The sequence below is a fragment of the Scyliorhinus torazame genome, chromosome 2, assembly GCF_047496885.1.
Source record: "Scyliorhinus torazame isolate Kashiwa2021f chromosome 2, sScyTor2.1, whole genome shotgun sequence".
Classification (NCBI taxonomy): Eukaryota; Metazoa; Chordata; class Chondrichthyes; order Carcharhiniformes; family Scyliorhinidae; genus Scyliorhinus; species Scyliorhinus torazame.
Genome location: NC_092708.1, coordinates 402,080,285 through 402,107,280, shown reverse-complemented (window position 1 = coordinate 402,107,280; position 26,996 = coordinate 402,080,285). Strand labels below are relative to the sequence as shown.

The following is a 26,996-nucleotide window of genomic DNA, read 5'->3' as shown; positions in this document are numbered from 1 at the left end:
GGTCCCTCTCCAGCACTGTCACAACATCAAGCAGCAAATACAGCCAGGTCCCTCTCCAGCCCTGTCACAACATCAAGCAGCAAATACAGCCAGGTCCTTCTCCAGCCCTGTCACAACATCAAGCAGCAAATACAGCCAGGTCCTTCTCCAGCCCTGTCACAACATCAAGCAGCAAATACAGCCAGGTCCCTCTCCAGCCCTGTCACAACATCAATCAGCAAATACAGCCAGGTCCTTCTCCAGCCCTGTCACAACATCAAGCAGCAAATACAGCCAGGTCCTTCTCCAGCCCTGTCACAACATCAATCAGCAAATTCAGCCGGGTCCCTCTCCAGCCCTGTCACAACATCAATCAGCAAATACAGCCAGGTCCCTCTCCAGCCCTGTCACAACATCAAGCAGCAAATACAGCCGGGTCCCTCTCCAGCCCTGTCACAACATCAAGCAGCAAATACAGCCAGGTCCTTCTCCAGCCCAGTCACAACATCAATCAGCAAATTCAGCCGGGTCCCTCTCCAGCACTGTCACAACATCAAGCAGCAAATACAGCCAGGTCCTTCTCCAGCCCAGTCACAACATCAATCAGCAAATTCAGCCGGGTCCCTCTCCAGCCCAGTCACAACATCAATCAGCAAATTCAGCCGGGTCCCTCTCCAGCACTGTCACAACATCAAGCAGCAAATACAGCCAGGTCCTTCTCCAGCCCTGGCACAACATCAATCAGCAAATACAGCCAGGTCCTTCTCCAGCCCAGTCACAACATCAAGCAGCAAATACAGCCAGGTCCTTCTCCAGCCCAGTCACAACATCAAGCAGCAAATACAGCCAGGTCCTTCTCCAGCCCAGTCACAACATCAAGCAGCAAATACAGCCAGGTCCTTCTCCAGCCCAGTCACAACATCAAGCAGCAAATACAGCCAGGTCCTTCTCCAGCCCAGTCACAACATCAAGCAGCAAATACAGCCAGGTCCTTCTCCAGCCCTGGCACAACAGGAAGCAGCGAATGCAGCGTGGAAGACCCCAACAAGTGGTTCCATTGAATTATTCACAATTTCAGAGCCCCATTGATTAACGTAAAATACATCACTTTCTGATTGTGTATGTGGAGGTAAACTGGATTCACCTGGACTGGGAGCAAAAAATCTTGTTACACAACCAGGGAGCTCAATCAGTGATCATTGGGGGTGCAGTGAGGCACCTTTACTCTGTACCTAACCCCGTGCTGTACCTGTCCTGGGAGTGTTTGATGGGGATAGTGTAGAGGCAGCTTTACTCTGTATCTAACCCCGTGCTGTCCCTGTCCTGGGAGTGTTTGATGGGGACAGTGTAGAGGGAGCTTTACTCTGTATCTAACCCCGTGCTGTACCTGTCCTGGGAGTGTTTGATGGGGGCAGCGTAGGGGGAGCTTTACTCTGTATCTAACCCCGTGCTGTACCTGTCCTGGGAGTGTTTGATGGGGACAGTGTAGAGGGAGCTTTACTCTGTATCTAACCCCGTGCTGTACCTGTCCTGGGAGTGTTTGATGGGGACAGTGTAGAGGGAGCTTTACTCTGTATCTAACTCCGTGCTGTACCTGTCCTGGGAGTGTTTGATGGGGACAGTGTAGAGGGAGCTTTACTCTGTATCTAACCCCGTGCTGTACCTGTCCTGGGAGTGTTTGATGGGGACAGTGTAGATGCAGCTTTACTCTGTACCTAACCCCGTGCTGTACCTGTCCTGGGAGTGTTTGATGGGGACAGTGTAGAGGGAGCTTTACTCTGTATCTAACCCCGTGCTGTACCTGTCCTGGGAGTGTTTGATGGGGACAGTGTAGAGGGAGCTTTACTCTGTATCTAACCCCGTGCTGTACCTGTCCTGGGAGTGTTTGATGGGGACAGTGTAGAGGGAGCTTTACTCTGTATCTAACCCCGTGCTGTACCTGTCCAGGGAGTGTTTGATGGGGACAGTGTAGAGGGAGCTTTACTCTGTATCTAACCCCGTGCTGTACCTGTCCTGGGAGTGTTTGATGGGGACAGTGTAGAGGGAGCTTTACTCTGTATCTAACCCCGTGCTGTACCTGTCCTGGAAGTGTGTGATGGGGACAGTGTAGAGCGAGCTTTACTCTGTATCTAACCCCGTGCTGTACTTGTCCTGGGAGTGTTTGATGGGGAAAGTGTCGAGGGAGCTTTACTCTGTATCTAACCCTGTGCTGTACCTGTCCTGGGAGTGTTTGATGGGGAAAGTGTAGACGGAGCTTTACTCTGTATCTATAAATGTGAGGTGATGCATTTTGGCAGATCGAATCAGGCCAGGACCTACTCAGTTAATGGTATGGCGTTGGGGAGAGTTATAGAACAAAGAGATCTAGGAGTACAGGTTCATAGCTCCTTGAAGGTGGAGTCGCAGGTGGACAGGGTGGTGAAGAAGGCATTCGGCATGCTTGGTTTCATTGGTCAGAACATTGAATACAGGAGTTGGGACGTCTTGTTGCAGTTGTACAAGACATTGGTACGGCCACACTTGGAATACTGTGTGCAGTTCTGGTCACCCTATTTTAGAAAGGATATTATTAAACTAGAAAGAGTGCAGAAAAGATTTACTAGGATGTTGCCGGGACTTGATGGTTTGCGTTATAAGGAGAGGCTGGATAGACTGGGACTTTTTTCCCTGGAGCGTAGGAGGCTTAGGGGTGATCTTATAGAGGTCTATAAAATAATGAGGGGCATAGATAAGGTAGCTAGTCAACATCTTTTCCCAAAGGTAGGTGAGTCTAAAACTAGAGGGCATAGGTTTAAGGTGAGAGGGGAGAGATTCAGAAGGGCCCAGGGGGGCAATTTCTTCACTCAGAGGGTTGTGAGTGTCTGGAATGGGCTGCCAGAGGTAGTAGTAGAGGCGGGTACAATTGTGTCTTTTAAAAAGCATTTAGATAGTTACATGGGTAAGATGGGTATAGAGGGTTATGGGCCAAGTGCGGGCAACTGGGACTAGCTTAATGGTAAAAACTGGGCGGCATGGACTGGTTGGGCCGAAGGGCCTGTTTCCATGCTGTAAACTTCTATGATTCTATGAACCCCGTGCTGTACCTGTCCTGGGAGTGTTTGATGGGGACGGTGTAGAGGGAACTTTGCTCTGTATCTAACCCCGTGCTGTACCTGTCCTGGGAGTGTTTGATGGAGACAGTGTAGAGGAAGCTTTACTCTGTATCTAACCCCATGCTGTATCTGTCCTGGGAGTGTTTGATGGGGACAGTGTAGAGGGAGCTTTACTCTGTATCTAACCCCGTGCTGTACCTGTCCTGGGAGTGTTTGATGGGGACAGTGTAGAGGGAGCTTTACTCTGTACCTAACCCCGTGTTGTACCTGTCCTGGGAGTGTTTGATGGGGACAGTGTAGAGGGAGCTTTACTCTGTATCTAACCCCGTGCTGTACCTGTCCTGGAAGTGTGTGATGGGGACAGTGTAGAGCGAGCTTTACTCTGTATCTAACCCCGTGCTGTACTTGTCCTGGGAGTGTTTGATGGGGAAAGTGTAGAGGGAGCTTTACTCTGTATCTAACCCTGTGCTGTACCTGTCCTGGGAGTGTTTGATGGGGAAAGTGTAGAGGGAGCTTTACTCTGTATCTATAAATGTGAGGTGATGCATTTTGGCAGATCGAATCAGGCCAGGACCTACTCAGTTAATGGTATGGCGTTGGGGAGAGTTATAGAACAAAGAGATCTAGGAGTACAGGTTCATAGCTCCTTGAAGGTGGAGTCGCAGGTGGACAGGGTGGTGAAGAAGGCATTCGGCATGCTTGGTTTCATTGGTCAGAACATTGAATACAGGAGTTGGGACGTCTTGTTGAAGTTGTACAAGACATTGGTACGGCCACACTTGGAATACTGTGTGCAGTTCTGGTCACCCTATTTTAGAAAGGATATTATTAAACTAGAAAGAGTGCAGAAAAGATTTACTAGGATGTTGCCGGGACTTGATGGTTTGCGTTATAAGGAGAGGCTGGATAGACTGGGACTTTTTTCCCTGGAGCGTAGGGGGCTTAGGGGTGATCTTATAGAGGTCTATAAAATAATGAGGGGCATAGATAAGGTAGCTAGTCAACATCTTTTCCCAAAGGTAGGGGAGTCTAAAACTAGAGGGCATAGGTTTAAGGTGAGAGGGGAGAGATTCAGAAGGGCCCAGGGGGGCAATTTCTTCACTCAGAGGGTTGTGAGTGTCTGGAATGGGCTGCCAGAGGTAGTAGTAGAGGCAGGTACAATTGTGTCTTTTAAAAAGCATTTAGATAGTTACATGGGTAAGATGGGTATAGAGGGTTATGGGCCAAGTGCGGGCAACTGGGACTAGCTTAATGGTAAAAACTGGGCGGCATGGACTGGTTGGGCCGAAGGGCCTGTTTCCATGCTGTAAACTTCTATGATTCTATGAACCCCGTGCTGTACCTGTCCTGGGAGTGTTTGATGGGGACGGTGTAGAGGGAACTTTGCTCTGTATCTAACCCCGTGCTGTACCTGTCCTGGGAGTGTTTGATGGGGACAGTGTAGAGGGAGCTTTACTCTGTATCTAACCCCGTGCTGTACCTGTCCTGGGAGTGTTTGATGGGGACAGTGTAGAGGGAGCTTTACTCTGTACCTAACCCCATGTTGTACCTGTCCTGGGAGTGTTTGATGGGGACAGTGTAGAGGGAGCTTTACTCTGTATCTAACCCCGTGCTGTACCTGTCCTGGAAGTGTTTGATGGGGACAGTGTAGAGGGAGCTTTACTCTGTATCTAACCCCGTGCTGTACCTGTCCTGGGAGTGTTTGATGGGGACAGTGTAGAGGGAGCTTTACTCTGTACCTAACCCCGTGTTGTACCTGTCCTAGGAGTGTTTGATGGGGACAGTGTAGAGGGAGCTTTACTCTGTATCTAACCCCGTGCTGTACCTGTCCTGGAAGTGTTTGATGGGGACAGTGTAGAGGGAGCTTTACTCTGTATCTAACCCCGTGCTATGCCTGTCCTGGGGCTGTTTACAACAATGGCTCTACGTGGAGCTGTGAAGTGCTTTGGGATGTTCTGAGATTGTGAAAAGCGCTATTGCAATGCACGTTCTTTCATTGTAAATCAAAGCTGAGAAGATGTTGCTGGATTATTGCCGACTACTGACCTGTGGACACAGTTTAAACATGGCAGCACAGACTATCACGGGTGTGGAGTGGTGCCTTGCTGCGAGGGCCAGAGTATGAGCTCCATTCACTGCTCGCAGTCCCCCATTAGCCAAGATGGTCTTCGTGCCAATGATCACCTGTAGAAAGAAGGATGAGTACAGGAGTGGTGCCCATTCACATGCACACATACACGGTACAACTCTGTTCAACACCTCACTCCATACCCACTGCCACCTCATCCCTGTCCACTCACCATACACATACCACCCCCTCCAACATACCAAAGCTTCACAGGAAAACAGTCAGCAGCTCCCACAAACCCCCTGCTCCCCCTGCAGGTGCTGGGCCCCCCACTGTGGAAACCTTACCTTATTAACACGGGACATGACGGCGAAGATGGCAGCATCAGTAATGACAGTTGTTTCAATCCCAGCTGCAGACAAAGCGACAGACATCTCGTGTCCCTGGAACGCAGAAACTAGAATCAGACTGGGGTGAGTATGACGCAAGGACCACGAGGGAGGGGGAAGGCCTAGAGGGGAGAGGGAAAGAGGAGGCGGAATCTGGGAGCGAGAGGAAGCAGTGAGAAGGTGCAGAGAGAGGGGAGAGAGACAGATAGACACAGAGAGAAGGGAGAGAGAGACAGAGAGAGAGAAGAGGGGAGAGAGACAGATCGACAGAGAGAGGGGAGAGAGAGGCAGACAGAGGGGAGAGGAGAGAGAGACAGAGAGAAGAGGAGAGACAGATAGACAGAGAGAGGGCAGAAAGAGAGAGACAGATAGAGGGGAGAGGAGAGAGAGACAGAGGGAGAGAGACACAGAGAGGAGAGATTCAGATAGACACAGAGAGGGGAGAGGAGAGAGGAAAGCTGCCCCCCCCCCCCACGGCAATCTGGGAACCTGTTTTACCTAAACAATTATACATCAGTAATTGCTTCTCACTCCCCCAGGGCCAATGATCACTCACCTGGCAGTAGGGGGCACCAGGGCCAATGATCACTCACCTGGCAGTAGGGGGCACACTCAGCGACAATGACGTGGAAGCTGCGTTTTCGAGCGGCTTCTTTGAGAAAAGCTTCAACAGTTGGGGAGCGGCCTAGCGTCATAATCACCTCGTTGGAGTGGATGTGTTCCAGGGCCTGCATTGCAATGTTATCCATCGTCCCCTCTGGCAAACAACAAGCAAGCAGTTAACACAGACCCCCTCCCGACACTGGATGGATAACCACTCAACCCCCCCACCCCTTGCCCCTTCTCTCCACCCCCCCGCCAGATGGACCCCCCCCCCCCCGCCAATCATGCAAAAAAAAAGCTCTTCCGCCCTCAACCCAAATTGTCCCCCCCCCCCCTCTAAACCTACCGAGCTCCATCAGAAGTTCGTTAATTGCTTCAATGACGTTGGTTCTGAGAGGTGGAAAACTCTCACTGAAATCTTCGCTTTGACTGCCCGATGTCAGCAGTTTGTGCAGTGAATCCTGGTCCATCTCCTCACTGCAGCCTCGAAGTCTGCAAAACACAGATAAATGGCACAGGATGCAGGCAGAAAAATGCTGCTAATTTCATCACATCAGCTTTGAAAGAGCTGTCCAGTTAATGGTCCAATCCACTCTCCCCGGAGAAATATTGAAGTATTTATCAAATTCTCTTTTAAGTTGGTATCAAATTTCCTTCCACCATATTTGCAGGCAGCGCTTCCTAAATTATAACTCAGTAACTAATCTTTCCTCAACCCTCCTCTGATTCTTGTGATGAAGATGATGAATGTATGTAGAAGCTGCTACATTTCAGATTTGGGGCAGTAATTTATTAAAAGCCCTGGTTTAAAATACATACAGTGTGTCTGCTAAAGCTGTAATTAGGGCATCATAAAAGGTGAGGTGATCATTCATTCCAACCACTTACTTGCTAACAGAAGAAGGGCGAATGGCCTTTTTGACAAAGTCTGCGCCGCCCCAGTTAGGGACGGATTCTTCACAAACACGACTGGCGTCCCTTCCAGGAAACCTCTCACCATGATATACTGTCCCCCGGGTCTGTTACTGTCTTTGTCTCTGTGAAGGTCGTCCGCTTATTGAACAGTATGGCCACTACCCCCCCCCCCCCCCCTCTGGTTTGAGGGCATTTCCTCGGGTGCTGCGTATTTTCGATGAGGGTAGGGAGGGTTTTTTGTGGGTTTAATGGGCCAGAGGAGAGCCACCATTATAGCACATCGGCACCACCAGAAATCCGGATTGTAGATAATTGATGAGAGATTGTATTTAGTTCGAGTTAAGCAGGTCATGGAACTTCGTGGGATACAGATAATGTAATTAATGGGAGGAGCCAGGTCGGTCTGTAGTTTCACAGTCTGTTGTACGATTTTAACTTGAGCGGCAGTTTGCCAAATGCTTTTAGGTTGAGTAGAAGTGAACTGGATCTGTTCTTGCAAGGATCTCCCTTCAAATGTCTCTACACAGCTGAGCAAGTAAACCTGTTTTGTTAACTTTATCTATAAGTGGCATTTGAACTGTATTGGGTTACTTAATTGGAATTAGTGGCAGGTGTAGGTAGCAAGCCTACACTGCACCCCTGTATGCTTCACCCGATGCCGGTATTATGTAGCTACATTGTGTTGCCCTATTATATATTTTCTTTTATTCCTTTTTCTTCCCATGTACTTAATGATCTGTTGAGCTGCTCGCAGAAAAATACTTTTCACACGTGATAATAAACAAAATCCAAATCCAAGCCAAGTTTTTCCCTTTATTTAAGAACTGCTTAACGGGTAATTGTAAAGCTATTTCTTTGATGTAAATGTGGTAATTTCTGTGTTTAAATTAAAGTTTGTTTTCACATAAAAGATATCTATTGGTCAGTGTCATCACTCCCAGGGTGAAGTACCCTGCCCTCGCAGCTTTACAAATTGAAAATTGTTTGGCATCTGCTCCGGGATCCTAACAAATGTTGGGATCTGGTTCGATATCCGAACAAATGTTGGGGTCTGCTCCGGGATCTTCACAGTATACTCCCTCATCCTTCTAAACAAGTACAGACCCAGAGTCCTCAACCGTTCCTCATACGACAAGCTCTTCATTCCAGGGATCATTCTTGTGAACCTCCTCTGGACCCTTTCCAAGGCCAGCACATCCTTCCTTAGATACGGGGTCCAAAACTGCTCACAATACTCCAAATGGGGTCTGACCAGAGCCTTATACAGCCTCAGAAATACATCCCTGGTCTTGCTAATAGCTAATACCTTTCGTACCAGGCAACATCCTGGTAAACCTTTTCTGTACTCTCTCCAAAGCCTCCATGTCCTTCTGGTAATGCGGTGACTAGAATTGGACACAGTATTCCAAATGTGGCCTAACCAACATTCTATATAACTGCAACATAATTTTCAAACTTTTACACTCGATACCCCGTCCTATGAAGGCAAGCATGCCGTATGCTTTCTTTACCACCATTTCCACCTGTGCTGCCACTTTTAAGGATCTGTGGACCTGCACGCCCAGATCTCTCTGTGTCTCTCTGCTCCTGATGGTTCTGCCATTTATTTTATAGCTCCCACCTGAATTGGATCCACCAAAATGCATCACCTCGCATTTGTCCGGGTTAAATTCCATCTGCCATTTCTCTGCCCATTTTAGCAGCCCATCTATATCTTGTTGTATTCTCTGACAATCTTCATCACTATCCGCAACTCCTGCAATCTTACTTGCTTCACAGCTCCAGGGTCCCAGGTTCGATTCCCCGCTGGGTCACTGTCTGTGCGGAGTCTGCACGTTCTCCCCGTGTCTGTGTGGGTTTCCTCCGGGTGTTCTGGTTTCTTCCCACAGTCTGAAGATGTGCAGGTTACGTGGATTGGCCGTGATAAATTGCCCCTTAGTGTCCAAAATTGGCCTTAGGGTTGGTTGAGTGGGGTTACTGGGTTATGGGGATAGGGTGGAGGTGTTGACCTTGGGTAGGGGGCTCTTTCCAAGAGCCGGTGCAGACTCGATGGGCCGAATGGCCTCCTTCTGCACTGTAAATTCTATGAAATATATGATTAGTATCATCTGCAAACTTGCTAATCAGACCCGCTATGTTTTCTTCCAAGTCACATAGGGTGGAAGGGTGTTTTTCCGAATGGAGGTCTGTAACTAGTGTAATTCTGCAGGGATCGGTACTGGGACTTTGTAACATATATAAATTGCATTGGATTGGATGTTAATTGTCACGTGTCCTGAGGCTCACAGAAAAGTACTTTTCACTGTACCTCGGTACACGTGACAGTAAACAAATCACATATACACCCTGTCCTGTTCACCGGGTTTGACATTCCCCTCCCCCCCCCAGCCCCTCCCCCCTCTCCCCCCCGCCAGCCCCTCCCCCCCTCCAACCCCTCCCCCCCAGCCCCTCCCTCCACCCCAGCCCCTCCCCCCTCCAACCCCTCCCCCCCCCCCCCGCCAGCCCCTCCCTCCACCCCAGCCCCTCCCCCTCTCCCCCCCGCCCCTCCCCCCCAGCCTCACCCCCCCCCAGCCCCTCCCCCTCCCCCGCCAGCCCCTCCCTCCACCCCAGCCCCTCCCCCCCCTCCCCCCCGCCCCCAGCCCCTCCCCCCCAGCCTCACCCCCCCCAGCCCCTCCCCCCCAGCCCCTCCCCACCCCTCACTCCTCTCACCGGCCATATTCCTCTCGGATAATCTTCATCACTCTCCGGATAATGTTCCCCACGCTGGTCTCGGAGGGCTGGGCGCTCATCAGTCTCCGGCCTTCCGTCCGGATCAAATCCAACAGCTCCCCTGTCGGAGTCAGAAACACACGGTAAACACCCGGGGTCGCGGGGTAAACACCCGGGGTCGCGGGGTAAACACCCGGGGTCGCGGGGTAAACAACCGGGGTCGCGGGGTAAACAACCGGGGTCGCGGGGTAAACAACCGGGGTCGCGGGGTAAACACCCGGGGTCGCGGGGTAAACAACCGGGGTCGCGGGGTAAACAACCGGGGTCGCGGGGTAAACACCCGGGGTCGCGGGGTAAACACCCGGGGTCGCGGGGTAAACACCCGGGGTCGCGGGGTAAACACCCGGGGTCGCGGGGTAAACACCCGGGGTCACGGGGTAAACACCCGGGGTCACGGGGTAAACACCCGGGGTCACGGGGTAAACACCCGGGGGCGGGGGGTAAACACCCGGGGTCACGGGGTAAACACCCGGGGTCACGGGGTAAACACCCGGGGTCACGGGGTAAACACCCGGGGGCGGGGGGTAAACACCCGGGGTCGCGGGGCAAACACCCGGGGTCGCGGGGCAAACACCCGGGGTCGCGGGGTAAACACCCGGGGTCGCGGGGTAAACACCCGGGGGCGGGGGGTAAACACCCGGGGTCGCGGGGCAAACACCCGGGGTCGCGGGGTAAACACCCGGGGTCGCGGGGTAAACACCCGGGGTCGCGGGGTAAACACCCGGGGGCGGGGGGTAAACACCCGGGGTCGCGGGGTAAACACCCGGGGTCGCGGGGTAAACACCCGGGGTCACGGGGTAAACACCCGGGGGCGGGGGGTAAACACCCGGGGTCGCGGGGTAAACACCCGGGGGCGGGGGGTAAACACCCGGGGGCGGGGGGTAAACACCCGGGGGCGGGGGGTAAACACCCGGGGGCGCGGGGTAAACACCCGGGGTCGCGGGGTAAACACCCGGGGTCACGGGGTAAACACCCGGGGGCGGGGGGTAAACACCCGGGGGCGGGGGGTAAACACCCGGGGGCGGGGGGTAAACACCCGGGGTCACGGGGTAAACACCCGGGGGCGGGGGGTAAACACCCGGGGTCACGGGGTAAACACCCGGGGTCACGGGGTAAACACCCGGGGGTAAACACCCGGGGCAAACACCCGGGGTCGCGGGGTAAACACCCGGGGTCACGGGGTAAACACCCGGGGGCGGGGGGTAAACACCCGGGGTCGCGGGGCAAACACCCGGGGTCGCGGGGTAAACACCCGGGGTCGCGGGGTAAACACCCGGGGTCACGGGGTAAACACCCGGGGGCGGGGGGTAAACACCCGGGGTCGCGGGGTAAACACCCGGGGGCGGGGGGTAAACACCCGGGGTCGCGGGGTAAACACCCGGGGTCACGGGGTAAACACCCGGGGGCGGGGGGTAAACACCCGGGGTCACGGGGTAAACACCCGGGGGCGGGGGGTAAACACCCGGGGTCACGGGGTAAACACCCGGGGTCGCGGGGTAAACACCCGGGGTCACGGGGTAAACACCCGGGGTCACGGGGTAAACACCCGGGGGCGGGGGGTAAACACCCGGGGGCGCGGGGTAAACACCCGGGGTCGCGGGGTAAACACCCGGGGTCGCGGGGTAAACACCCGGGGTCACGGGGTAAACACCCGGGGGCGGGGGGTAAACACCCGGGGTCGCGGGGTAAACACCCGGGGTCGCGGGGTAAACAACCGGGGTCGCGGGGTAAACACCCGGGGTCACGGGGTAAACACCCGGGGTCACGGGGTAAACACCTGGGGACGGGGGTGAATGTCCGGGTCACGGGGTGATCCCGGGTCAGGGGTCAGCACCGCCCACCTGCGCTGCTCCACCGGCTGTGCGCCACCAGCTGCCGCAGGAACCCGGTGGTTGCGGCCGCCACGTCCCCGGAGCCGCGGAGCTCCCCCCGGGAGAGCAGCCCGAGCAGCAGCGCCGCGCGCTCCGCCACATCCGGCATGGCGCAACCGGAAACACCGGCGCTCTCGCCGGAACCGGAAACACCGGCGCACTCACCGGAACCGGAAACACCGGCGCTCTCACCGGAACCGGAAACACCGGCGCACTCACCGGAACCGGAAACACCGGAGCTCTCGCCGGAACCGGAAACACCAGCGCACTTACCAGAACCTGTAGCAGACGAGCAGGAACCGGAAACAACGACAGACCGGCCGGAAACAGTCGCTTAAACTGCAGCTCAGAGTTCAAGGGGCACGTTGCAATCGCCATGTCGGTGAGAGACCAAAACCGGAAATACACCCCCTGATCCCAATCCCAGCAGCCCCTGCAGCTCTGACCCCAGGGTGACCCGGATACTGGTCGGGCGGGGCTGGAATGGGCGGGTTGTCTGATGGGAAGGTTGGACAGACCGGGCAGGGGGCGGGGCCGGCCTGGGGGGCGGGGCCGGGGACAGAATGGGGGGCGGGGCCAGCCAGGGGAGGGGGCGGGGACGGAGCTGGATGCGGATTGGTCAGCCGGACCTTGGCGCTGCTGCGCTGCGACCCGTCATTGAGGCTCCGCCTGTTTGTTGTGGGAACGGAAAGAAATCCTCCAGCAGGTTAAACCCAGCAGCTTTCGGAGCTGATTCAAATCAAACCTTCTTACTGTCCCACCCCGTCCAACGCCGGCATCTCCACATCTTGTTTGCTGTGGGATCGCTCTGCCTGTGTCAGAACATAAGAACTAGGAGCAGGAGTAGGCCATCTGGCCCCTCGAGCCTGCTCCGCCATTTAATGAGATCATGGCTGATCTTTTGTGGACTCAGCTCCACTTTCCGGCCCGAACACCATAACCCTCAATCCCTATATTCTTCAAAAAACTATCTATCTTTATCTTAAAAACATTTAATGAAGGAGCCTCTACTGCTTCACTGGACAAGGAATTCCATAGATTCACAACCCTTTGGGTGAAGAAGTTCCTCCTAAACTCAGTCCTAAATCTACTTCCCCTTATTTTGAGGCTATGCCCCCTAGTTCTGCTTTCACCCGCCAGTGGAAACAACCTGCCCGCATCTATCCTATCTATTCCCTTCATAATCTTATATGTTTCTCTAAGATCCCCATCTCATCCTTCTAAATTCCAACGAGTACAGTCCCAATCTACTCAACCTCGCCTCGTAATCCAACCCCTTCAGCTCTGGGATTAACCTAGTGAATCTCCTCTGCACACCCTCCAGTGCCAGTACGTCCTTTCTCAAGTAAGGAGGCCAAAACTGAACACAATACTCCAGGTGTGGCCTCACTAACACCTTATACAATTGCAACATAACCTCCCTAGTCTTAAACTCCATCCCTCCAGCAATGAAGGACAAAATTCCATTTGCCTTCTTAATCACCTGTTGCACCTGAAAACCAACTTTTTACGTCTCATACACTAGCACACCCAGGTCTCTCTGCACAGCAGCATGTTTTAATATTTTATCATTTAAATAATAATCCCTTTTGCTGTTATTCTTACCAAAATGGATAACCTCACATTTGTCAACATTATATTCCTTCTGCCAGACCCTAGCCCATTCACGTAACCTTTCCAAATCCCTGCAAACTTGGACACATTGCCCTTGGTCCCCAACTCCAAATCATCTATGTAAATTGTGAACAATTGTGGGCCCAACACTGATCCCTGAGGGACACCACTAGCTACTAATTGCCAACCAGACAAACACCCATTAATCACCACTCTTTGCTTTCTATTAATTAACCAATCCTCTATCCATGCTACTACTTTCCCCTTAATGCCATGCATCTTTATCTTATGCAGCAACCTTTTGTGTGGCACCTTGTCAAAAACTTTCTGGAAATCCAGATATACCACATCCATTGGCTCCCCATTGTCTACTGCACTGGTAATGTCCTCAAAAAGCTCCACTAAATTAGTTAGGCACGACCTGCCCTTTATGAACTCATGCTGCGTCTGCCCAATGGGACAATTTGCCTCGCAATTTTTTCCTTGTTGATAGATTCCAGCATCTTCCCTACTACCGAAGTTAAGCTAAGTGGCCTATAATTACCCACTTTCTGCCTACCTCCTTTTTTAAACAGTGGTGTCACGTTTGCTAATTTCCAATCCGCCGGGACAACCCCAAAGTCTAATGAATTTTGGTAAATTATCACTCGTGTATTTGCAATTTCCCTAGCCACCTCTTTTAGCACTCTGGGATGCATTCCATCAGGGCCAGGAGACATGTCTACCTTTAACCCCATTAGCTTGCCCATCACTACCTCCTTAGTGACAACAATCATCTCAAGGTCCTCACCTGTCATAGCCTCATTTCCATCAGTCACTGGCATGTTATTTGTGTCTTCCACTGTGACGACCGACCCAAAAAACCTGTTCAGTTCCTCAGCCATTTACCCATCTCCCATCATTTGTTGTGGGATCGCTCCGCTCTGCCTGTTTGTTGCGGGATCACACTGCCTGTATGTTGTGGGATCGCTCCGCTCTGCCTGTTTCTTGTGGGAATGCTCCGCTCTGCTTGTTTGTTGTGGGATCGCTCAGCTCTGTCAGTTTGTTGTGGGATCATTCCGCATGGCTTGTTTGTTGTGGGACCACGCTGCTCTACCTGTTTGTTGTAACATTGCTCCGCTCTGCCTGTTTGTTGTGGGATTGCCCCGATTGTTTGTTGTGGGATCGCTCTGCTCTGCCTGTTTGTTGTGGGATCGTTCCGCTCTGCCTGTTTGTTGTGGGATCGCTCTGCTCTGTCTGTTGTGGGATCGCTCTGCTCTGCCTGTTTGTTGTGGGATCGCTCTGCTCTGCCTGTTTGTTGTGGGATCGCTCTGCTCTGTCTGTTTGTTGTGGGATCGCTCTGCTCTGCCTGTTTGTTGTGGGATTGCTCTGCTCTGCCTGTTTGTTGTGGGATCGCTCTGCTCTGCCTGTTTGTTGTGGGATCGCTCTGCTCTGCCTGTTTGTTGTGGGATCACTCTGCTCCCCAATAGTAGCAGAGATGTGGAGGAACAGATTGGGAAACAGATTTTGGAAAGGTGCAGAAGTCACAGAGTAGTAGTCATGGGTGACTTTAACTTCCCAAACATTGAGTGGAAACTCTTTAGATCAAATGGTTTGGATGGGGTGGTGTTTGTGCAGTGTATCCAGGAAGCTTTTCTAACACAGTATGTAGATTGTCCGACCAGAGGGGAGGCCATATTGGATTTAGTACTGGGTAATGAACCAGGGCAAGTGATAGATTTGTTAGTGGGGGAGCATTTTGGAGATAATGACCACAATTCTGTGACTTTCACTTTAGTAATGGAGAGGGATAGGTGCGTGCAACAGGGCAAGGTTTACAATTGGGGAAAGGGTAAATACGATGTTGTCAGACAAGAATTGAAGTGCATAAGTTGGGAACATAGGCTGTCAGGGAAGGACACAAGTGAAATGTGGAACTTGTTCAAGGAACAGGTGCTACGTGTCCTTGATATGTATGTCCCTGTCAGGCAGGGAAGAGATGGTCGAGTGAGGGAACCATGGTTGACAAGAGAGGTTGAATGTCTTGTTAAGAGGAAAAAGGAGACTTATGTAAGGCTGAGGAAACAAGGTTCAGACAGGGCATTGGAGGGATACAAGATAGCCAGGAGGGAACTGAAGAAAGGGATTAGGAGAGCTAAGAGAGGGCATGAACAATCTTTGGCGGGTAGGATCAAGGAAAACCCCAAGGCCTTTTACACGAATGTGAGAAATATGAGAATGACTAGAGCGAGGGTAGGTCCGATCAAGGACAGTAGCGGGAGATTGTGTATTGAGTCTGAAGAGGTAGGAGAGGTCTTGAACGAGCACTTTTCTTCTGTATTTACAAATGAGAGGGGCGATATTGTTGGAGAGGACAGTGTGAAACAGACTGGTAAGCTCGAGGAAATACTTGTTAGGAAGGAAGATGTGTTGGGCATTTTGAAAAACTTGAGGATAGACAAGTCCCCCGGGCCTGACGGGATATATCCAAGGATTCTATGGGAAGCAAGAGATGAAATTGCAGAGCCGTTGGCAATGATCTTTTCGTCCTCACTGTCAACAGGGGTGGTACCAGGGGATTGGCGAGTGGCGAATGTCGCGCCCCTGTTCAAAAAAGGAACTAGGGATAACCCTGGGAATTACAGGCCAGTTAGTCTTACTTCGGTGGTAGGCAAAGTAATGGAAAGGGTACTGAAGGATAGGATTTCTGAGCATCTGGAAAGACACTGCTTGATTAGGGATAGTCAGCACGGATTTGTGAGGGGTAGGTCTTGCCTTACAAATCTTATTGAATTCTTTGAGGAGGTGACCAAGCATGTGGATGAAGGTAAAGCAGTGGATGTAGTGTACATGGACTTTAGTAAGGCATTTGATAAGGTTCCCCATGGTAGGCTTCTTCAGAAAGTAAGGAGGCATGGGATAGTGGGAAATTTGGCCAGTTGGATAACGAACTGGCTAACCGATAGAAGTCAGAGAGTGGTGGTGGATGGCAAATATTCAGCCTGGATCCCAGTTACCAGTGGCGTACCGCAGGGATCAGTTCTGGGTCCTCTGCTGTTTGTGATTTTCATTAATGACTTGGATGATGGAGTTGAAGGGTGGGTCAGTAAATTTGCAGATGATACGAAGATTGGTGGAGGTGTGGATAGTAAGGAGGGCTGTTGTCGGCTGCAAAGAGACATAGATAGGATGCAGAGCTGGGCTGAGAAGTGGCAGATGGAGTTTAACCCTGAAAAGTGTGAGGTTGTCCATTTTGGAAGGACAAATATGAATGCGGAATACAGGGTTAACGGTAGAGTTCTTGGCAATGTGGAGGAGCAGAGAGATCTTGGGGTCGATGTTCATACATCTTTGAAAGTTGCCACTCAAGTGGATAGAGCTGTGAAGAAGGCCTATGGTGTGCTCGCGTTCATTAACAGAGGGATTGAATTTAAGAGCCGTGAGGTGATGATGCAGCTGTACAAAACTTTGGTAAGGCCACATTTGGAGTACTGTGTACAGTTCTGGTCACCTCGTTTTAGGAAGGATGTGGAAGCTTTGGAAAAGGTGCAAAGAAGATTTACCAGGATGTTACCTGGAATGGAGAGTAGGTCTTACGAGGAAAGGTTGAGGGTGCTAGGCCTTTTCTCATTAGAACGGAGAAGGATGAGGGGCGACTTGATAGAGGTTTATAAGATGATCAGGGGAATAGATAGAGTAGACAGTCAGAGACTTTTTCCCCGGGTGGAACACACCATTACAAGGGGACATAAATTTAAGGTGAAAGGTGGAAGATATAGGAGGGATATCAGAGGTAGGTTCTTTACCCAGAGAGTAGTGGGGGCATGGAATGCACTGCCTGTGGAAGTAGTTGAGTCGGAAACATTAGGGACCTTCAAGCAGCTATTGGATAGGTACGTGGATTACGGTAAAATGATATAGTGTAGATTTATTTGTTCTTAAGGGCAGCACGGTAGCATTGTGGATAGCACAATTGCTTCACAACTCCAGGGTCCCAGGTTCGATTCCGGCTTGGGTCACTGTCTGTGCGGAGTCTGCACGTCCTCCCCGTGTCTGCGTGGGTTTCCTTCGGGTGCTCCGGTTTCCTCCCACAGTCCAAAGATGTGCAGGTTAGGTGGATTGGCCATGATAAATTGCCCTTAGTGTCCAAAATTGCCCTTGGTGTTGGGTGGAGGTTTTGAGTTTGGGTAGGGTGCTCTTTCCAAGAGCCGGTGCAGACTCAGGGGGCCAAATGGCCTCCTTCTGCACTGTAAATTCAATGATAATCTATGATTAATCTAGGACAAGTGTTCGGCACAACATCGTGGGCCGAAGGGCCTGTTCTGTGCTGTATTTTGCTATGTTCTATGTTCTATGCTCTGCCTGTTTGTTGTGGGATCACTCCACTCTGCCTGTTTGTTGTGGGATCGCTCTGCCTGTTTGTTGTGGGATCGCTCCGCCTGTTTCTTGTAGGATCGCTCCACTGTCTGTTTGTTGTGGGATCGCTCCGCTCTGCCTGTTTGTTGTTGGATCGCTCCGCCTGTTTGTTGTGGGATCGCTCTGCTCTGCCTGTTTGTTGTGGAATTGCTCTGCTCTGTCTATTTGTTGTGGGATCACTCCGCTCTGCCTGTTTGTTGTGGGATCACTCCGCTCTGCCTGTTTGTTGTGGGATCGCTCCGCTCTGCCTGTTTGTTGTGGGATCGCTCTGCTCTGCCTGTGTGTTGTGGGATCGCTCCGCCTGTTTGTTGTAGGATCGCTCCACTGTCTGTTTGTTGTGGGATCGCTCTGCTCTGCCTGTTTGTTGTTGGATCGCTCCGCCTGTTTGGAATTGCTATGCCTGTTTGTTGTGGGATCGCTCTGCTCTGCCTGTTTGTTGTGGAATTGCTCTGCTCTGTCTATTTGTTGTGGGATCACTCCGCTCTGCCTGTTTTTTGTGGGATCACTCCACTCTGCCTGTTTGTTGTGGGATCACTCCGCTCTGCCTGTTTGTTGTGGGATCACTCCGCTCTGCCTGTTTGTTGTGGGATCACTCCGCTCTGCCTGTTTGTTGTGGGATCACTCTGCTCTGCCTGTTTGTTGTGGGATCACTCCGCTCTGCCTGTTTGTTGTGGGATCGCTCTGCTCTGCCTGTTTGTTGTGGGATCACGCCGCTCTGCCTGTTTGTTGTGGGATTGTTCTGCTCTGCCTGTTTGTTGTGGGATCACTCTGCTCTGCCTGTTTGTTGTGGGATCGCTCCGCTCTGGCTGTTTGTTGTGGGATCGCTCTGCTCTGCCTGTTTGTTGTGGGATCACTCTGCTCTGCCTGTTTGTTGTGGGATCACTCTGCTCTGCCTGTTTGTTGTGGGATCACTCTGCTCTGCCTGTTTGTTGTGGGATCACTCTGCTCTGCCTGTTTGTTGTGGGATCACTCCGCTCTGCCTGTTTGTTGTGGGATCGCTCTGCTCTGTCTGTCGCCTGCTGCTTCTGTCTTATCCATCTGCTCAATACCAACCAATCATGTTGCTACTTTCATTAAATAAATTTCTGTAAATCACTTTGTGAAATACAAACTTCTCACTAAGATAATCTAACTTTGCTGAAAAAGAAAACACATATCGAGGGATGGTGATAGATTGGGTTGACAAGTGACAGATTGTTTAATGTGGAGGAGCTGAAAGTGATAACACGGGGGACGGTGAATACACTTCAACAGCAGAAGATAACGGGTGTTAACAGAGAAAATGGTGAATAGCTCATTTTCCTGAATCATAGAATCCCTACAATGCAGAAGGAGATTGTTCAGCCTATCGAGTCTGCAACAACCTTCTGAAAAAGCAGCCTACCTTGACCCACTCCCCCACCCTATTCCCACAACCCCACCTAACCTTTTGGACACTAAGGGCAATTTATCACGGCCAATCCACCTAACCTGCACATCTTTGGACTGTGGGAGGAAACCGGAGCACCCGGAGGAAACCCACGCGGACACGGGGAGAACGTGCAAATTCCACACAGAGTCCCTCGAGGCTGGAATCGAACCCAGGTACCTGGTGCTGTCAGGCAGCAGTGCTAACCACTGTGCCACCGTGCTGCCCTGGAGAACAGTTAGTGTATATACAGAGGATGGAGCTACCTGAGGTGCGGGTCACTGAGAGGTATACGGGGTGATAGTGATAGGGTGCGGTGCTGATGGAGTTATAGTGACGGGGAACCATCAGATCCACAAATTGTCTGTAAGATTAATGCCACACGGTGTCAGTATCCTAATGGGTGTATCTCTGAATCATTGCTTCGTGCACATGCTGTTTGACTTGACCTGATTGTGGCATGGGTTGAATGCTGTTTTATTTCAAGTAATAAAGATCCAAGTGATTTAATCAAATCATTTTATTCAGAAACAAGGGAAATACACAGAAGTTACAACAACAGGAATGGACCAATCAGCTCCACCAGTCCCATGTTTACCATCCATGCAAAGTTGAAAGTCCTCATCACATTTACCCACAAATCCAAACCAATACTGACCTTGTCTCTGCCTCAGCTGAAGGGAGTGAATCCCATGGGGTTGGGGTGGTTTGATGAAGTTAAGTGCATTTGATGTCATCCACATGAAACTTAACAAGGCTTTTGACAAGGCCCCACATGGCTGAAAGATCAGAGAATGAATACATCGTGGGACCCAAGGGAAAGTGACAAGTTGGAGTTAAAATTTTCCCAGTGACAGGAAGCAAAGGGAGATGGTCGATGGGCATTTTTCTGCTGGAGGATTGATTCGAAATTGGGTTTGACAGGGTCAGGACAGGGTCCTTTGCTGTAGGTGGATTATCGATGATTTAGATTTAAATGTAGGGGCCATGAAGAAGTTTGAAGATGATAAAAACATTCGTCTCCTGGTCTAGCGTATGCAAGAAATCTGTAAACTGCAGGAAAACAACAATGGGCCGGTAATGATGGGCAAATAAATGGCCAATGGGATTCAATATGGTGAAGTGATGCATTCAGGGAGGACAAAGAAGGGAAAGGATTGGATAATAAATAAATGGGAGGAGACCGAAAGGTTAGAGCTACAGAGGGAACCTGGAGTGTATATTCATCAATCGCTGAACCAGGACAGGTAGGTCGAGTGGTTAACCAGACAGGTTTGTGGGCAGCACGGTAGCACAGTGGTTAGCACAGTGGCTTCACAGCTCCAGGGTCCCAGGTTCGATTCCCCACTGGGTCACTGTCTGTGTGAAGTCTGCACGTTCTCCCCGTGTCTGCGTGGGTTTCCTCCGGGTGCTCCGGTTTTCTCCCACAGTCCAAAGATGTGCCGGTTAGGTGGATTGGCCGTGATAAATTGCTCTTAGTGACCAAAAAGGTTAGGAGGGGTTATTGGGTTACGGAGATAGGGTGGAACTGAGGACTTAAGTGGGTCGGTGCAGACTCGATGGGCCGAATGGCCTCCTTCTGTACTGTATGTTCTATGTATATCTATGTAGGTAGATAGAGTGGTTACCGGACAAGCAGAGTGGTTAACCAGACAGGTAGTTAGGGTGATTAACTGGACAGGTAGTTAGGGTGGTTAACCAGACAGGTAGTTAGGGTGGTTAACCAGACAGGTAGTTAGGGTGGTTAAGAAGCATTTTGGACACTTTCCTTTATTAAATAAGGCTGAGAGTGTAAGGACAGGAAGGTTAAGCGAGAACTGTATGAAACAGCAGTAAGGCTCAGCGAGAGTACTGTGCACATTTCAGCTCACAGCAGCACAGTGAGGTGTTGGCGATGCAGCAGCACAGTGAGGTGTTGGGGATGCAGCAGCACAGTGAGGTGTTGGGGATGCAGCAGCACAGTGAGGTGTTGGGGATGCAGCAGCACAGTGAGGTGTTGGGGATGCAGCAGCACAGTGAGGTGTTGGGGATGCAGCAGCACAGTGAGATGTTGGCGATGCAGCAGCACAGTGAGGTGTTGGCGATGCAGCAGCACAGTGAGGTGTTGGCGATGCAGCAGCACAGTGAGGTGTTGGCGATGCAGCAGCACAGTGAGGTGTTGGGGATGCAGCAGCACAGTGAGGTGTTGGGGATGCAGCAGCACAGTGAGGTGTTGGGGATGCAGCAGCACAGTGAGGTGTTGGCGATGCAGCAGCACAGTGAGGTGTTGGGGATGCAGCAGCACAGTGAGGTGTTGGCGATGCAGCAGCACAGTGAGGTGTTGGCGATGCAGCAGCACAGTGAGGTGTTGGGGATGCAGCAGCACAGTGAGGTGTTGGCGATGCAGCAGCACAGTGAGGTGTTGGGGATGCAGCAGCACAGTGAGGTGTTGGGGATGCAGCAGCACAGTGAGGTGTTGGGGATGCAGCAGCACAGTGAGGTGTTGGCGATGCAGCAGCACAGTGAGGTGTTGGCGATGCAGCAGCACAGTGAGGTGTTGGCGATGCAGCAGCACAGTGAGGTGTTGGCGATGCAGCAGCACAGTGAGGTGTTGGGGATGCAGCAGCACAGTGAGGTGTTGGCGATGCAGCAGCACAGTGAGGTGTTGGCGATGCAGCAGCACAGTGAGGTGTTGGCGATGCAGCAGCACAGTGAGGTGTTGGCGATGCAGCAGCACAGTGAGGTGTTGGGGATGCAGCAGCACAGTGAGGTGTTGGCGATGCAGCAGCACAGTGAGGTGTTGGCGATGCAGCAGCACAGTGAGGTGTTGGCGATGCAGCAGCACAGTGAGGTGTTGGCGATGCAGCAGCACAGTGAGGTGTTGGGGATGCAGCAGCACAGTGAGGTGTTGGGGATGCAGCAGCACAGTGAGGTGTTGGGGATGCAGCAGCACAGTGAGGTGTTGGGGATGCAGCAGCACAGTGAGGTGTTGGGGATGCAGCAGCACAGTGAGGTGTTGGCGATGCAGCAGCACAGTGAGGTGTTGGCGATGCAGCAGCACAGTGAGGTGTTGGGGATGCAGCAGCACAGTGAGGTGTTGGGGATGCAGCAGCACAGTGAGGTGTTGGGGATGCAGCAGCACAGTGAGGTGTTGGCGATGCAGCAGCACAGTGAGGTGTTGGGGATGCAGCAGCACAGTGAGGTGTTGGGGATGCAGCAGCACAGTGAGGTGTTGGCGATGCAGCAGCACAGTGAGGTGTTGGCGATGCAGCAGCACAGTGAGGTGTTGGGGATGCAGCAGCACAGTGAGGTGTTGGCGATGCAGAGAATATAAATGAGGATGTTGCCTGGATTGCAGAGTTTAACTATGGAGCAAGTTTCGATAGGCTGGGGTTGTTTGGAAGAGGAGGCTGAGAGGTGATTTAATTGAAGTTTATAAAGTAATGAGGGACTGAGAGAGTGGATAGGAAGGACCAGTTTTGTATCAGCAGTGAAATCCTTATTGTTTTACAATAATACTTAGATATGAGCTGGAATCCAGTGACCTTCGGGGTTACAGACTCCGAGCCGGAAAGTCGAGTTGGGCTGGATGGCTCTTTTAGACAGAATGACCTCCCCCTGTTGTAAACTATGTTTGTTTCTATAAATAAATTGTGTTGAAAGCTCCATTGACTCTCAGTCTCAAGTGGTTTTTGGAGCAAGTTTCAGATTTCCACTTTTGTGAGGTAGTACTTTCTGAATGGTCCAGCTCATCTGGACACGCGCATCATTGGAAATAGCTTCCTTCATCTACGCTATCAAAACGTTTGCTAATTTTTCAACACCTTGATTAAAATCACAGATAATGAAGTGTAGAAAGTGTGTCAATGATCTGTCTTCACTTTGCCAGAGGAGGATGTGGGGCAGAATTCAGACAGAGGGACCATGAGGTTCTTGAGCAGTTTCACATCGGGAATGAGGAGGTATTGGAGGTTTTGGTGGGCTTAAAATTGGATAAATCCCCAGGTCCAGGTGGATTATATCCCAGGCGACTGTGGGAGGCAAGGAAGGAAATTACAGGGACTTGAACCCAAATGTTTAACTCCTCTCACAGGGAAGGCACCAGGAAGACTGGAGGACGGCTAATGTGGTTCCACTTTGGAAAAAGGGTGACAGAGGTAAACCAGGGAATTACAGACCAGAGAGTCTCACGTCAGTGGTTAAAACTATGGGAGAAAATTCTGAAGGAGAGAATCTATCTCCACTTGTCGAGACAAGTTTTGATCAGGAATATTCAGCATGGCTTTGTCAGAGGGAGGTCATGTCGAATTAATTTGATTGAATTTTTTGAGCATGTGACCAGGTGTGTAGATGAGGGTAGTGCTGTTGATGTAATTTATATAGATTTCAGCAAAGCCTTTGACAAGGTCCCACATGGGAGGCTGATAGAGGTAGAAGCACATGGGATACAGGGTAACGTGGCAAGTTGGATCACGGTGCAGCACGGTAGCCTTGTGGATAGCACAATTGCTTCACAGCGCCAGGGTCCCAGGTTCGATTCCCCGCTGGGTCACTGTCTGTGCGGAGTCTGCACATCCTCCCCGTGTGTGTGTGGGTTTCCTCCGGGTGCTCCGGTTTCCTCCCACAGTCCAAAGATGTGCAGGTTAGGTGGATTGGCCATGATAAATTGCCCTTAGTGTCCAAAATTGCCCTTAGTGTTGGGTGGGGTTACTGGGTTATGGGGATAACAAAGAACAAAGAACAAAGAAATGTACAGCACAGGAACAGGCCCTTCGGCCCTCCAAGCCCGTGCCGACCATACTGCCCGACTAAACTACAATCTTCTACACTTCCTGGGTCCGTATCCTTCTATTCCCATCCTATTCATATATTTGTCAAGATGCCCCTTAAATGTCCCTATCGTCCCTGCTTCCACTACCTCCTCCGGTAGTGAGTTCCAGGCACCCACTACCCTCTGCGTAAAAAACTTGCCTCGTACATCTACTCTAAACTTTGCCCCTCTCACCTTAAACCTATGCCCCCTAGTAATTGACCCCTCTACCCTGGGGAAAAGCCTCTGACTATCCACTCTGTCTATGCCCCTCATAATTTTGTATACCTCTATCAGGTCGCCCCTCAACCTCCTTCGTTCCAGTGAGAACAAACCGAGTTTGTCCAATCGCTCCTCATAGCTTATGCCCTCCATACCAGGCAACATTCTGGTAAATCTCTTCTGCACCCTCTCTAAAGCCTCCACATCCTTCTGGTAGTGTGGCGACCAGAATTGAACACTATACTCCAAGTGTGGCCTAACTAAGGTTCTATACAGCTGCAACATGACTTGCCAATTCTTATACTCAATGCCCCGGCCAATGAAGGCAAGCATGCCGTATGCTTTCTTGACTACCTTCTCCACCTGTGTAGCCCCTTTCAGTGATCTGTGGACCTGTACTCCTAGATCTCTTTGACTTTCAATACTCTTGAGGGTTCTACCATTCACTGTATATTCCCTACCTGCATTAGCCCTTCCAAAATGCATTACCTCACATTTGTCCAGGTTAAACTCCATCTGCCATCTCTCCGCCCAAGTCTCCAGACAATCTAAATCCTGCTGTATCCTCAGACAGTCCTCATCGCTATCCGCAATTCCACCAACCTTTGTGTCGTCTGCAAACTTACTAATCAGACCAGTTACATTTTCCTCCAAATCATTTATATATACTACAAAGAGCAAAGGTCCCAGCACTGATCCCTGTGGAACACCACTGGTCACAGCCCTCCAATTAGAAAAGCATCCCTCCATTGCTACCCTCTGCCTTCTATGGCCTAGCCAGTTCTGTATCCACCTTGCCAGTTCACCCCTGATCCCGTGTGACTTCACCTTTTGTACTAGTCTACCATGAGGGACCTTGTCAAAGGCCTTACTGAAGTCCATATAGACAACATCTACTGCCCTACCTGCATCAATCATCTTAGTGACCTCCTCGAAAAACTCTATCAAGTTAGTGAGACACGACCTCCCCTTCACAAAACCGTGCTGCCTCTCACTAATACGTCCATTTGCTTCCAAATGGGAGTAGATCCTGTCTCGAAGAATTCTCTCCAGTAATTTCCCTACCACTGAAGTAAGGCTCACCGGCCTGTAGTTCCCGGGATTATCCCTGCCACCCTTCTTAAACAGAGGAACAACATTGGCTATTCTCCAGTCCTCCGGGACATCCCCTGAAGACAGCGAGGATCCAAAGATTTCTGTCAAGGCCTCAGCAATTTCCTCTCCAGCCTCCTTCAGTATTCTGGGGTAGATCCCATCCGGCCCTGGGGACTTATCTACCTTAATATTTTTTAAGACACCCAACACCTCGTCTTTTTGGATCACAATGTGACCCAGGCTATCTACACCCCCTTCTCCAGACTCAACATCTACCAATTCCTTCTCTTTGGTGAATACTGATGCAAAGTATTCATTTAGTACCTCGCCCATTTCCTCTGGCTCCACACATAGATTCCCTTGCCTATCCTTCAGTGGGCCAACCCTTTCCCGGGCTACCCTCTTGCTTTTTATGTAAGTGTAAAAAGCCTTGGGATTTTCCTTAACCCTATTTGCCAATGCCTTTTCATGACCCCTTCTAGCCCTCCTGACTCCTTGCTTAAGTTCCTTCCTACTTTCCTTATATGCCACACAGGCTTCGTCTGTTCCCAGCCTTTTAGCCCTGACAAATGCCTCCTTTTTCTTTTTGACGAGGCCTACAATATCACTCGTCATCCAAGGTTCCCGAAAATTGCCGTATTTATCTTTCTTCCTCACAGGAACATGCCTGTCCTGTATTCCTTTCAACTGACACTTGAAAGCCTCCCACATGTCAGATGTTGATTTGCCCTCAAACATCCGCCCCCAATCTATGTTCTTCAGTTCCCGCCTAATATTGTTATAATTAGCCTTCCCCCAATTTAGCACATTCATCCTCGGACCACTCTTATCCTTGTCCACCAGTACTTTAAAACTTACTGAATTGTGGTCACTGTTACCGAAATGCTCCCCTACTGAAACATCTACCACCTGGCCGGGCTCATTCCCCAATACCAGGTCCAGTACCGCCCCTTCCCTAGTTGGACTGTTTACATATTGTTTTAAGAAGCCCTCCTGGATGCTCCTTACAAACTCTGCCCCGTCTAAGCCCCTGGCACTAAGTGAGTCCCAGTCAATATTGGGGAAGTTGAAGTCTCCCATCACCACAACCCTGTTGTTTTTACTCTTTTCCAAAATCTGTCTACCTATCTGCTCCTCTATCTCCCGCTGGCTGTTGGGAGGCCTGTAGTATACCCCCAACATTGTGACTGCACCCTTCTTATTCCTGATCTCTACCCATATAGCCTCACTGCCCTCTGAGGTGTCCTCTCGCTGGATAGGGTGGCGGTGTTCACCTTGGGTAGGGTGCTCTTTCCAAGAGCCGGTGCAGACACGATGGGCCGAATGGCCTCCTTCTGCACTGTAAATTCTATGAAAATTGGCTCAGTGATAAGAGACAGAGGGTGGTGGTAGAAGGCTGTTAGTGTGATTGGAGGACAGTCCAGTGCTGTTCCACAAGGAACGTGCAGGGTCCCTTATTGTTTGTGATACATATAAACGAAATAGAAGAAAATTTGTGGGGATGATAAGTAAGTTTGTGGAGGACATGAAGATTGGCCGGGTGGATGGTAGTGAAGAAGATGTTAGTTAACAGGAAGATATAGACGGATTGGTCAGATGGGCAGATCAGTGGCAGAATTTAACCCCCACTGAAAAGTGTGAGGTGATGCACTTTGGAACGAGGAACATGACAAAGGGAGAACTCTCAATGAATGGCAGGACACCAGGACGCTCAGATGGGACCATGGGCTGCTTGTCCACAGATCCCTGAAGGTGACAGGACAGGTTAATAGGTTAGTTAAGAAGGC

The 26,996-nt window shown here is 50.9% G+C and overlaps 3 protein-coding genes across 4 annotated transcripts in view; 1 reads left to right on the top strand and 2 right to left on the bottom strand.

Moving 5' to 3' along the window:
• Positions 1-11,833, bottom strand: part of LOC140406520 (translation initiation factor eIF2B subunit beta-like) — a 92,505-nt gene extending 80,672 nt beyond the window's left edge. For both annotated transcript variants that reach the window (XM_072494527.1, XM_072494533.1), the window contains exons 1-6: positions 11,657-11,833; positions 9,756-9,876; positions 6,478-6,623; positions 6,122-6,285; positions 5,487-5,582; positions 5,118-5,255 (exon numbers count right to left, since the gene is read on the bottom strand). In XM_072494527.1, the coding sequence (XP_072350628.1) occupies positions 5,118-5,255; positions 5,487-5,582; positions 6,122-6,285; positions 6,478-6,623; positions 9,756-9,876; positions 11,657-11,795 (804 nt within the window). In that variant the 5' untranslated portion in view covers positions 11,796-11,833. The remainder of the gene's footprint in view (positions 1-5,117; positions 5,256-5,486; positions 5,583-6,121; positions 6,286-6,477; positions 6,624-9,755; positions 9,877-11,656) is intronic.
• Positions 11,834-11,958: 125 nt separating this feature from the next.
• Positions 11,959-26,996, top strand: part of tmem63c (transmembrane protein 63C) — a 536,405-nt gene continuing 521,367 nt past the window's right edge. The window contains exon 1 of the mRNA XM_072494521.1: positions 11,959-12,068. The gene's annotated coding sequence lies outside the window, so the exon portion shown is untranslated. The remainder of the gene's footprint in view (positions 12,069-26,996) is intronic.
• Positions 19,609-22,871, bottom strand: LOC140407718 (uncharacterized). Its single transcript, XM_072495018.1, has 3 exons — positions 22,815-22,871; positions 21,178-22,447; positions 19,609-21,123 (listed from the first exon to the last, which is right to left on the bottom strand). Exons 1-3 carry the CDS (start codon positions 22,869-22,871, stop codon positions 20,966-20,968), a joined length of 1,485 nt encoding a protein of 494 aa, XP_072351119.1. The 3' UTR covers positions 19,609-20,965.